The 13,289-nt window shown below is 39.7% G+C and overlaps 1 protein-coding gene across 5 annotated transcripts in view; it reads left to right on the plus strand.

Moving 5' to 3' along the window:
- The window catches only part of ALMS1 (ALMS1 centrosome and basal body associated protein), a 190,056-nt gene that overhangs the window by 66,781 nt on the left and 109,986 nt on the right, over positions 1-13,289 (plus strand). For 4 of the 5 annotated variants that reach the window (XM_069583699.1, XM_069583702.1, XM_069583703.1 and 1 more), the window contains 2 exons: positions 759-5,948; positions 7,008-7,141. In XM_069583699.1, coding sequence (XP_069439800.1) covers positions 759-5,948; positions 7,008-7,141 — 5,324 coding nt within the window. The remainder of the gene's footprint in view (positions 1-758; positions 5,949-7,007; positions 7,142-13,289) is intronic. The other variant, XM_069583700.1, reaches the window with a different exon arrangement.

Raw genomic sequence — 13,289 nt, forward strand, 5'->3', positions numbered from 1 at the left:
TATTCCTTCCACTCATCCTGAATCTGTTTCTGCAGTATTGATCAGATCAGTCAACAATTCCCCATGTCATATAGAATTAATTTCAAACTTTTTAGTGTAACCTTTGGAGTCTTTAGAGTTTCATGTAGTTAGAAATACATATTTTATTCACAGTGTGTTTATTAGGAGAATCATTTAAATCCATTGCATGTATAGCCTCCATCTGGGCTATATTGCTCTGCCCTCATATGACTTAGGTGAAAGGGAATTTTTGAAAATAAGTTGATTTTCCTTTACTATCCCATGGAATAAAATATTTTGTCTTTGATTGAGAAGTCTTTTTTTTTTCTGACAACATACATGACACAGTAACAGGCTAACTTATTAGCTTATAAGTAGCATGAAATCAAATGCCATAGTAGATATGATTTGTTCATCATAATGAAAATTCTTTAAAATCTAAATTTTAAGCTCCACATAATAGTTCATAAAATATATATGCTGCTATTTTTAAAAAATTACTCTCATTGAATATTTATTTCCACATTAGTTTGTTGTTATAAATCACTTTGTAATTAACATCTTTATCTGTAAATCTTTATTTCTACTGATGGTGAGTTATTCCTTTTGGAGTCCTTTCTGGTAGCGTAAAGGCTGGTAGAAGAAAAGCTTGCCTGATTTCTTTTAATGCATAAAAGGAATACATTTTAATTCTATATATATAAGTGTGTGTGTGTATTTATAATATTAAAAATATTAACAAATCCTTTTTTCTTTAGGGGATACTTCTAAAGGAGGCACAGCTGAAATTCCTCAGTCCACCTTTAAACCAGGCATCACTACCTTTCCTGAAGATTCAGACACTGTATCTCTGTTATCCTTGTCCCCTGAGGACTTTCCTCAATTGGCTGGAAGGTCTCCTCAAGTGAAGAATATTGGTGGATATACTGATACTCTCAACCAGCAGACTTTAGTGGACAGTCGTCTGACTGAAGAGACTTTAAAAATTTCAGCTATTCCTGGCCTAGCTGACCAGAAGACTGGAATAGCAGCAGTGTCCTCTAGTTTGTACTCACAAAGAGAGAAGCCAAATATCTTCTACCCACAAGCCTTGCCAGACAGTCATCTAACTGAAGAGGCTCTAAAAGCTGGAGCTGTTCCTGGACTTGGTGACCAGAAGACAGGTCTGTCTACGGTTCCTCCAAGTTCCTACTTGCTTGGAGAGAAGCACAGTATTTTCTACCCACAGGCATTGCCAGACAGTCATCAAACTGAAGAGTCTCTGAATGTTTCAGTTCTTCCTGGACTAGTTGATCAAAAGACTGGAAAACCAATAGTACCTGCTAGTTCTTACTCAGTTGGAGAGGAGCCTGGTATTTTCTACCATCAAGTCTTACCAGACAGTCAGCTACCTGAAGAAGCTCTGAAAGTTTTGGCTTCTCCTATACCGGTTGATCAAAAGAGTGGATTGCCTACTCTATCCTCTACTTACTCATATGGAGAGAAGCCTCATATTTTCTATCAACAGACATTGCCAGATAGTCATCCAACTGAGCAGACTCTGAAAGTTTCAGCTGCTCCTGGATTGGCTGAGCAGAAGACTGGGGTTCCTACTGTAACCTCTCCTTCTTACTCAAATAAAGAGAAGCCCAATATTTTCTACCAACCAGAATTGCCAAACAGACGTCTAATTCAGGAGGCTCATCAAGTTTCAGCTGCTCCTGGATTGGCTGAGCAGAAGACTGGGGTTCCTACTGTAACCTCTCCTTCTTACTCAAATAAAGAGAAGCCCAGTATTTTCTACCAACCAGAATTGCCAAACAGACGTCTAATTCAGGAGGCTCATCAAGTTTCAGCTGCTCCTGGATTGGTTGAGCAGAAGGCTGGGATATCGATAGTACCCTCTACTTCCTATTCACAGAGAGAGAAGCCTAATGTTGTGTACCAACAAGAGTTGCCAGACAGTCATCTAATTCAAGAAGTTCAGCAAGTTTCAGCTGTTCCTGGATTGGCTGAGCAGAAGACTGGGATTCCTGCAATACCCTCTGCTTCCTATTCACATAGAGAGAAGCCCAGTATTGTGTATCAGCAAGAATTGTCAGACAGTCAGCTAATTGAACAGTCTCAAAAAGTTTCATCTGTTCCTGGACTGGCTGAGCAGAAGACTGGGATTCCTACAGTACCCTCTGCTTCCTATTCACATAGAGAGAAGTCCAGTATTTTCTACCAACAAGAGTTGCCAGACAGTCATCTAATTCAAGAGGTTCAGCAAGTTTCAACTGCTGCTGGACCCCTTGAGCAGAAGACTGGGATTCCTACTGTGCCTTCTACTTCCTATTCACATAGAGAGAAGTCCAGTATTTTCTACCAACAAGAGTTGCCAGACAGTCATCTAATTCAAGAGGTTCAGCAAGTTTCAGCTGCTGCTGGACCCCTTGAGCAGAAGACTGGGATTCCTACTGTGCCTTCTACTTCCTATTCACATAGAGAGAAACCTCATATTTTCTACCAGCAAGAGTTGCCAGAGAGTCATGTAACTGAACAGGCTCAGAAAGTTTCATCTGTTCCTGGATTGGCTGAGCAGAAGACTGGGATATCAACAGTAGCCTCTGCTTCCTATTCACATAGAGAGAAGCCCAGTATTTTGTACCAGCAAGAGTTGCCAGACGTTCATGTAATTCACGAAGTTCCAGAAGTTTCATCTGTTCCTGGATTGGCTGAGCAGAAGGCTAGGATTCCTGTCATACCCTCTACTTCTTACTCACATAGAGAGAAACCCAGTATTTTGTACCAGCAAGAATTGCCAGACAGTCATCTAACTGAACAAGTTCAGAAAGCTTCAGCTGCTCCTGGACCTGCTGAGCAGAAGATCGGGATTCCTATAATAACTTCTGCTTCTTATTTACATAGAGAGAAGCCCGTTATTTTCTACCAACAGGATTTGCCAGACAGTCATCTAACTAAAGAGGCTCAGAAAGTTCCAGCTATTTCTGGACTAGCTCACCAGAAGAGTGGAATACCGATAGTGCCCCCTGCTTTCTACTCACATGGAGGGAAGACCAGTCTTTTCTATCAGCAGGAGTTGCCAGACAGTCATCTAAGTGATCAGACTCAGAATATTTCAGCTATTCCTGGACCAGTAGACCAGAACACTGGCATACAGACAGCACCCTCTACTTCCTACTCATACAGGGAGAAGCCCATTACTTTTTACCAGCAGGAGTTGCCAGGCAGGCTTCTAACTGAAGAGGTTCTAAAAGTTTCAGCTCTTCCTAGAACTGACCAGAACACTGGGATAATAACAGGGTCCTCTCGGTCTTACTTATTTGGAGAGAAGCCAAGTGGTCTTTTCTATCAGCAGGTGTTACCAGATGGTAGTCTAACTGAAGAAGCTCTGAAAGTTTCACCTGCATCAAGGCCAAGTGACCAGAAGACTGGGGTCCTCTTACTGCCTGCTAGTTCCTACTCACATAGAGAGAAGCCTGGTATTTTCTACCCGCAGGCCTCACCCAGCAGTCACTTATTTGAAGAGACTCTGAAAGATTCAACTGTTCTTGGACCAGCTGACCAGAAGGCTGGGACATCAGAACCTTCTGGTTCCTATTCACATAGAGAGGAATCCAGTATTTTCTACCAACAGGAGTTGCCAGATAGCCATATAACTGGAGAGGCTCTGAAAATTTCAGGTGTTTCTGGAACAGGTGACCAGAAAACTGGGATACCTATAGTAACCTCTCCTTCCTACTCACAGAAAGAGAAGCCCATTGTTTTCTACCAGCAGATCTCACCAGATTCATACCTTCCTGAAGAGGCTCTGAATGTTTCAAATACTCCTTCACAGGCTGACCAGAAGACTGGGATACCCATAGTAACCTCTCCTTCCTTCTCATATAACGAAAAACCCATTATTTTCTACCAGCAGGCCTTGCCTGACAGTCAACTGACTGTGGAGGCTCTGAAGGTTTCAGATGTTCCTGGACCATCTGACCAGAAGACTGGGATACCTACAGTACCACCTAGTTCCTATTCATATGGAGAGAAGCCCGTCATTTCTTACCAGCAAGAGTCACCAGATCTTACTCAGGTGGCTTTGAAAGTTTTTGAGGTTCCTGGACCAGCTGACCAGAAGATTGGGATACCACCAGTAACCTCTACTTCTTACTCATATGGAGAAAAGCCCATCATTTCTTACCAGCAAGAGTTGCCAGATGCTAATGAAAATGCTTTAAAAGGTTTAGGGGTTCCTAGACAAGCAGACCAGACCATTGGTGTGCGAATTGTGCCCCCTGCTTCCTATTCACATAGAGAGAGTCCCATCTTTTCTTACCAGCAGGAGTTACCAGATCTTACTGAGGAAGCTTTGAAAGTTTTTGCTCTTCCTGGACCACCTGATCAGAATGCTGAGATACCAATAGGACCTTCTAGTTCTTACTCACATAAAGAGAAACTCAAGATTTTACCAGACAGTCAAAAGACTGAGTTACCATTAACCCCCTCTGGTTCCTACTCACATAGAGAGAAGCCCAAGACTTCAACTGTAATTGGGCCAGCTGACCAGAAGGCTCCATTATTGACAGGTTTCCCTAATTCTTATCCTCAGAGAGTAAAGCCTAGTATTTTCTTGCAACAGCAGTTGGCAGATAGACATCAAAGTGGAGATATTCTGAAGATTTCACCTGTTGCTGAGCCAACTGATGTGAATTCTCGGATACCAATACCTCTTTCTAGTTCCCATTCACACAGAGAGAAATCTAATATTTTCTACCCACAGGAACTGCCAGATAAACATCTAAGGGAAGATTCACTGAAGGTTTCAACAGTTCCTGGACCAGCTGACAAAAAAACTGTGTTACCAGTGGTTCCTCCTAGTTCCTTTTCACATAGAGAGAAACCAGCTATATTGTACCATCAGGATTTCCCAGAAAGACATCTAACTGAAGATAACCTGAAGTTCTCAAGCAGTCTTGGGCAAGCTGATCAGATGACTGGGTTATCAACAGGTCCCCCTGGTACTTACTCACATAGTGAGAAGCACAAACTTGTTTCACATCATGTTCAAAGGCTAACAGATAATTTGGATTCTTCTCACACCAGTGTTATCTCAAATAATATGACTTTAAATTCTCAGGCTGATGGTAGAGTTGTAATAAATAAGCCAGAATCTTCTGGTTTTGAAGATGTTGGCTCTGAGGAAATGCGGGATACAGAAAACAGTTCCAAAACTCTTAAAGAGATTCAGACACTTTTAATGGAAGCAGAAAATATAGCGCTAAGACGATACAATTTTCCTACTCCCCTTGTCCCTTTCAGAAATGTTAGTGATATTTCATTTATACAATCTAAGAAGATGGTTTGCTTCAAAGAACCCCTCACAACTGATGAATCCAATGGTGATTTGTCTCAGAGACAGCCATTCACAGAAGAAAGCCCAAGCAACAAGTGTATACAGAAGGATATTAGCACACAGACGAATCTGAAATGCCAGAGAGGCATTGAAAATTGGGAGTTTATTAGTTCAACTACAGTTAGAAGTCCTTTACAGGAAGCAGAAGGCAAAGCCAGAGTGGCATTTGATGAAACCCTTAAACAATATAGGGCAGCCAGATCTGTAATGAGATCTGAACCTGAAGAGTATAGTAGGTCCATTGGGAATAAGATTGTTATCCCTATGATGACTATCATTAAAAGTGATTCAAGTAGTGATGCAAGTTCTTGCTCATGGGACAGTAATTCCTTGGAGTCAGTTTCTGATGTGCTTCTAAATTTCTTTCCATATTCTTCACCCAAGACAAGCATGACAGATAGCAGAGAGGAAGAGGGGGTGTTAGAGAGTGATGATGGTGGTCGAAGCAGTGTAGATTCACTGGCTGCACATGTGAAAAACCTTCTGAAATGTGAATCCTCACTGAACCATGCTAAACAGATACTCAAAAATGCAGAGGAAGAGGAATCTCGGGTACGAGCACGAGGTAGGAAAAGATAATTTTTTATAAAGGCAGGTCAAACTCAAACATTTTTTAATTTGCTTAAAGTTAAATACTTGACTCTCTAGATAATTTTCTTGTAGAACTGTTCTTGTAGAACTGTTAAAATGATTGCATTATCTACTGGCATCCCAGAATAAACTCATTTAACCAATAATGAAGTCACAGTATTAATAGTGCTAGTTTGAGGTCTTAAGGAACTGTAAGTTCTGGTGTCTGAAGAAAAGTAAGAAAATCTGGGTTTCCAAACTCCTAAAGCTCGAATGTTTTCCTAAGCTTTTCATTGTACTGTCCTCATTGTGGAGGCAATAAAATACTCATTAGAGTATTTGACTTAGAGAATAAGTCATTGTGTTTCATAAAACTTATATATATTTTCTATCCCCTTCTCTAATAAGATTCTTAAAGCAGATCTTAGATAGACATTAGGAAAAACTGAATGAAAGTATTTAACACTAAAACTTGGGTTAGAGTTAAATTCCGTTAATCTCTAAATTGTAGAATTCCATTAAAAAAGAAAAAAAATCTTTGCGATAACATGGCAAATAAATATATTTTGGAAGGCAACTTTTAAGCAATTCAGGCCTACCTGGAAATCTCTTGAGGTCAGCTTCCTATACCATTCTTTTGATCATTTGTGTTTATTTTGATTCTCCAGAAACTCCCAGGTTTTATTTATTATTTTAAAATATTAACAACTGTGGAAGTGGCAAAGACTGTAGCAGGAGCTAATAGGGGAGACAAAGGGACCCTTTTTTGATTGGCAGGAAGATTAAGATGAAATTAGCTAAATACTATATTTCAAGTGGCCTCACTGGAGAAATGTCTGTAGAATATGTTTTTATTTGTTTTTAAATCTGACTTTTCAGTGAAATTATCTCTCTCAGGAACTTCGAATAGTTTATTATGAAATGGAGAGCACATACTGTTTACTAAGCACTGTGGTAGGCGTTAAATTGGCTATATTGATGATGATCTCTGCTCTTGTAATCTCTGATAGTTTTGCACTGTATTATCTCGAATGCTTTTATCTTTTCTCTCCAGCCTGGAATCTGAAGTATAATATGGCTCATGAATATGGCTACTCCATTTCAGAATTAAATGAAGATGACAGGAGGAAAGTAGAAGAGATCAAAGCAAAGTTGTTTGGTCAAGGGAGAACAACTGACTTGTCCAAGGTATACAAGAAATCTAAAAATTAAGAGATAAAATGTGACAGAAAGGGTGTGTAATTTGAATCTCTTACCTGGGCATTGATGACTCCTGCTGAGTCACTGATAGTCTTTGGCTAAAGGGTTGGGACTCTTAAGTCTTCAAAAGTTAAGATTTAAGAATTTGATTCTATAGATTTTGTCTGCTATTATGAATAGTAATGGGACATATCTCTCTTGCAGGGTTATGCTATGGCTTACATGAGATAATGCCTATAAAATGCTGGGGTGTGTGATATCTAGGTAGTACTCAATAATTGACAACTGTTACTATTTTAACTTTTAATTTTATATTGAAGTATAGCCAGTTAACAATGTTGTTTATATGTGTCCATTTCCCCCCAAATCCCTCCCATCCAGGCTGCCACATAAGATTGAGCAGAGTTCCCTGTGCTATACAGTAGGACCTGTTGGTTATCTATTTTAAATCTATAACTGCTATTATTCTATAAAAATTGATATAGCTATCAGATATGTACACTTAATGACTTAATTCATACAGTGTCTTAGAAGATTGTCAGTGATATAGCATAATTATTTGGCTTATCAGTTTTGGAAAGGTTATCAGTTTTTGAAACTATGAATTAGATTGGATTTTAGTTTTACATGTTGATATATTCCCTCTATGTTGTACATTTCATCCCCATGACTCATTTATTTTGTACATCTTAGCCTTCCTCACCTATTTTGCTCTTCCTTCCTGTCTGCCTCCCCTCTGGCAACCACTTGTTTGTTCTGTCCATGAGACTATTTCTGTTTTATTACGTCTGTCCGTTTATGTTTTAGATTCCCCATGTAATTGAAATCATACAGTATTAGTCTATCTTTGACTTATTTTACTTACTGTAGTACCCTGTAAGTCCATCCATATTGTTTAAAATGGCAAGGTTTCATTCTTTTTTATGGTATATTAACCATGTGGTGTATATGTATGTACATACTTAGATTACTTCCATATCTTGACTGTTAGAAATAATGATGAAATGGATATAGGGGTGCATATATCTTTTTGAATTAGTGCTTCATTTTCTTTGGAAAAATATACATAAGTTAATTGATGGATCATGTGATGGTTATATTTTTAATTTTGTGAGGAACCTCCATACTGTCTTCCATAGTGGCTGCACCAATTTACATTCTCAACAACAGTGTGCAAGTGTTCCTTTTTCTTCATATCCTCCTCAACACGTCTTATATGTTGTCCTTTTCATAACCATTCTAACAAGTATGAGTTGATATTTTAGTGACTTTGTAAAATTTACATTTCCCTGATGATTAGTGATGTTGAGCATTGTTTTGTGTGTCTGTTAGCCATCTATGTGTCTTTTTTTTTTTTTAATGAAAATGTCATTCATAACCTTTGCCCATTTTTTCACTGGGTTGTCTGAATTTTTTATTTGAGTTGTATGAATTCTTTGTATATGTTGGGTATTAATCCCTTGTTAGATACATTGATTGTTTGCAGATATCTTCTATTCAGTTGGCTGCCTTTTTTGTTTCATTGGTAGTTCCCTTTGCTGTGTGGTAGCTTTTTAGTTTGATGTAATGCATTTGCTTATCTTTGCTTTTGTTTCCCTTCAGTTCAGTTCAGTCAGTTCAGTCACTCAGTCGTGTCTAACTCTTTGCGACCCCATGAATCGCAGCATGCCAGGCCTCCCTGTCCATCACCAACTCCCTGAGTTCACTCAAACTCACGTCCATTGAGTCGGTGATGCCATCCAGCTCTCCCATCCTCTGTCGTCCCCTTCTCCTCCTGCCCCCCAATCCCTCCCAGCATCAGGGTCTTCTCCAGTGAGTCAACTCTTGGCATGAGGTGGAGAATTGGAGTTTCAGCTTTAGCATCAGTCCTTCCAAAGAACACTCAGGACTGATCTCCTTTAGAATGGACTGGTTGGATCTCCTTGCAGTCCAAGGGACTCTCAAGAGTCTTTTTCAACACCACAGTTCAAAAGCATCAATTCTTTGGCGCTCAGCTTTCTTCACAGTCCAACTCTGATTGTACCTTTCTAAGAATTTGTCCATTTCTTCCAGGTTGTCCATTTTATTTGTATACAGTCGCTGGTAAAAGTCTCTCATGATCCTTTGTATATCTGTAGTGTCATTTGTAGCTTATCCTTTTTCATCTCTAATTTTATTGATTGGAGTCGTTTCTGTTTTTTAATTGATGAGTCTAGTAAAGGTTAATCGATTTTGTTTATCTTTTCAAAGAACTAGCTTTTAGCTTCATGTATCTTTGCTGTTGTTTCCTTTGTCTCCGTTTCATTTATTTCTGCTCTGATCTCTATGATTTCTTTCCTGCTACTAATTTTATGTATTGTTTCTTCTTTCTCTAGTTGTTTCAGGTGTGAGGTTAGGTTATTTCAGATTTTTTGTTTTTTTAACATAAGTTTGTATTGCTATAAAGTTCCCTTTTAAAACTCCTTTTGCTGCATTGCACAGATTTTGGGTTGCAGTGCTTTCATTTTCACTTGTCTCTAGGTATTTTTTGAGTTCCTCTTTTAAAAAAAGTCATTTATTTTGGTGGACTGGGTCTTTGTTGCTGAGTGCAGGCTTTCACTAGTTGCAGCGAGCGAGGGCCACTCTTCATTGCAGTGTGATGGCTTCTCGTCGGAGAGCAGTAGTTGCAGCACGTGGGCTCAGTGTTTCCCGCTTGCGGGCTCTAGAGTGCAGACTCACTAATTGTGGCTCACGGGCTTAGTTGCTGTGCAGCATGTGGTATCTTCCTGGACCAGGGATCAAACCCATGTCCCTTGCATTGGCAGACGGATTCATAACAACTGGACTACCAGGGATGCCGTTGAGTTCCTCTTTGATTTCTTCAGTGATCCATTGGCTGCTTATTAGCAAGTTGTTTAGTCTCCACCTGTTTGTGTTGTTTTGTAATTTTTTTTTCTTGTAGTTTATTTTTAATCTCAGTTTTGGTTGGAAAAGATGCTTGATATAACTTCAGTCCTCCTAAATTTACCCACGGCTCCCTTTGTGGCGCAGATCGTGATTGTTACTGGGGCTATTCTGTGTGGACATAGAGGAATGTTTATTCTGCTTCTTTTGGATGGAATGCTCTATAATTATCAATTAAATCCATCTGATTTCATGTATCATTTAAGGCTTGTGTTTCCTTCTTGATTTCTCTCTGGATGGTTTGTGCATTGATGAAAGTGGAGTGTTACAAAGTCTCCCACTATTGTTGTGTTACTATTGATTTCTCCCTGTATGGCTGTTAGTATTTGCCATACATATTGAGGTGCTGCTGTGTTGGATGCATATATATTTATAATGGTTATATCTTAATTCTTGCATTGGTCCCTTGATGACTATATAGTGACCTTTGTTTTAGTAGTCCTTGTTTTAAAGTCTGTTTTGTCTGATAAGACCATTGCAACTCTACCCTTCTTTAGATTTCCATTAGCCTGGAATACATTTTTCCTTCCTCTCACTTTCAGTGTGTACATATCCCTACATCTGAAGTGAGGTCTCTTTTTAAAAAAAAAAAAAAAGTTTATTTATTTTTGGCTGTGCTGGGCCTTTGTTACTGCACGCAGACTTTGTCTAGTTGTAGAGAATGGGGGCCACTCTCATTGCAGAGCATAGGCTTCAGTAGTTGTGGCGCACGGGCTTAGTTGCTCCTTGGCATGTGGGATGTTCCTGGATAAGGGGTTGAACCTGTGTCCCCTACATCGGCAAGCGAATTCTTATCTAATGTGCCAGCAAGGAAGTCCCTGAAGTGGGTTTCTTATAGACAGCTTTTCAGTTCAGTTCAGTCACTCAGTCATGTCCAACTCTTTGTGACCCCATGAATCACAGCACGCCAGGCCTCCCTGTCCATCACCAACTCCCAGAGTTCACTCAAATTCATGTCCATCGAGTCAGTGATGCCATCCAGCCATCTCATCCTCTGTTGTCCCCTTCTCCTCCTTCCCCCAATCCCTCCCAGCATCAGGGTCTTTTCCATTGAGTCAACTCTTCGCATGAGGTGGCCAAAGTATTGGAGTTTCAGCTTCAGCATCATTCCTTCCAATGAACACCCAGGACTGATCCCCTTTAGGATGGTCTGTTTGGACCTCCTTGCAGTCCAAGGGACTCTCAAGAGTCTTCTCCAACACCGCAGTTCAAAAGCATCAATTCTTCACAGTCCAACTCTCACATCTGTACATGACTAGTGGAAAAACCATAGCCTTAACTAGATAGACCTTTGTTGGCAAAGTAATGTCTCTGCTTTTGAATATGGTATCTAGGTTGGTCATAATTTTCCTTCCAAGGAGTAAGCGTCTTTTAATTTCATGGCTGCAATCACCATCAGCAGTGATTTTGGAGCCCAAAAACATAAAGTCTGACACTGTTTCCAACTGTTTCCCCATCTATTTCCCATGAAGTGATGGGACCAGATGCCATGATCTTCATTTTCTGAATGTTGAGCTTTAAGCCAACTTTTCACTTTCCTCTTTCACTTTTATCAAGAGGCTTTTTAGTTCGTCTTCACTTTCTGCCATAAGGGTGGTGTCATCTGCATATCTGAGGTTATTGATATTTCTCCCGGCAATCTTGATTCCAGCTTGTGCTTCTTCCAGCCCAGCGTTTCTCATGATGTGCTCTGCATAGAAGTTAAATAAACAGGCTGACAACATACAGCCTTGATGTACTCCTTTTCCATTTGGAACCAGTCTGTTGTTCCATGTCCAGTTCTAACTGTTACTACCTGACCTGTATACAGGTTTCTCAAGAGGCAGGTCAGGTAGTCTAGTATTCCCATCTCTCTCAGAATTTTCCACAGTTTATTGTGATCCACATAGTCAAAGGCTTTGGCATAGTCAATAAAGCAGAAATAGATGTTTTTCTGGAACTCTCTTGCTTTTTCCATGACCCAGCGGATGTTGGCAATTTGATCTCTGGTTCCTCTGCCTTTTCTAAAACCAGCTTGAACATCTGAAGTTCACGGTTCACGTATTGCTGAAGCCTGGCTTGGAGAATTTTAAGCATTACTTTATTAGCGTGTGAGATGAGTGCAATTGTGTGGTAGTTTGAGCATTCTTTGGCATTGCCTTTCTTTGGGATTGGAATGAAAACTGACCTTTTCCAGTCCTGTGGCCACTGCTGAGTTTTCCAAATTTGCTGGCATAATGAGTGCAGCGATTTGAAATAGCTCAACTGGAATTCCATCACCTCCACTGGCTTTGTTCATAGTGATGCTTCCTAAGGCCCACTTGACTTCACATTCCAGAATGTCTGGCTCTAGGTGAGTGATCACACCTTCGTGATTATCTGGGTCGTGAAGCTCTTTATAGGGGTCTTATTTTTGTATCTATTCAGGCAGTCTGTGTCTTTTGGTTGAAGCATTTAATACATTTACATTTGATATATTTATTGGTATATATATTCCTATTGCCATGTTGTTAAGTGTTTTGGGTTTGTTTTTGGAGGTCATTTTTCTCCCCTTCCTCTTTTGTTCCTGTCTCTTGTTTGAGCACCGTCTTTAGTGTTATGCTTGGGTTGCTCTTTCTTTTCTGTGTATCTGTTGTCATTTTTGTCTTTGCTGTTCACCATAAGGTTTTGGTATAGCTGTCTGTATGATGTACAGGGTTGTTTTAAGTTTCTGGTCTTTCCCCTGCTAGAGAAGTTCCTTTAGCACTTATTGCAAAGCAGGTCTAGTGGTTAATTCTCTTAGCTTTTGCTTCTCTGTAAAGCTTTTGATTTCTCCATTAAGTCTGTGTGATAGCCTCACTGGGTAGAGCATTCTTAGTTGCAGGTTCTTCCTTTTCATCACTTTAAATATATTGTGCCACTTTGATCACTTAAATGTATATATTGATTTTAATATATATTAAACTCTGGCCTGCAGAGTGTCAGCTGATGATGGTAATTCTCCTGTATTTGTTGTTATTCCCTTGTTGCTTTAAGCATTTTTTCTCTGTCTTTTCAGCTATTATCTCTTCAAATATCTTCTCAGCACCTTTCTCTTCTCCTTCTGGGACTCCTATAAATGAACATTGGTGCATTTAATGTTATCCCAGAGGTCCCTTTGACTGCCTTCATTTCTTTTCATTTTTTCGTTATTCTTTTCTGAGGAGTGATTTCCACTGTTCTGTCGTCCAGGTCACATATCCGTTTTTCTGCTTCA

Source organism: Ovis canadensis, chromosome 3, assembly GCF_042477335.2.
Source record: "Ovis canadensis isolate MfBH-ARS-UI-01 breed Bighorn chromosome 3, ARS-UI_OviCan_v2, whole genome shotgun sequence".
Classification (NCBI taxonomy): domain Eukaryota; kingdom Metazoa; phylum Chordata; class Mammalia; order Artiodactyla; family Bovidae; genus Ovis; species Ovis canadensis.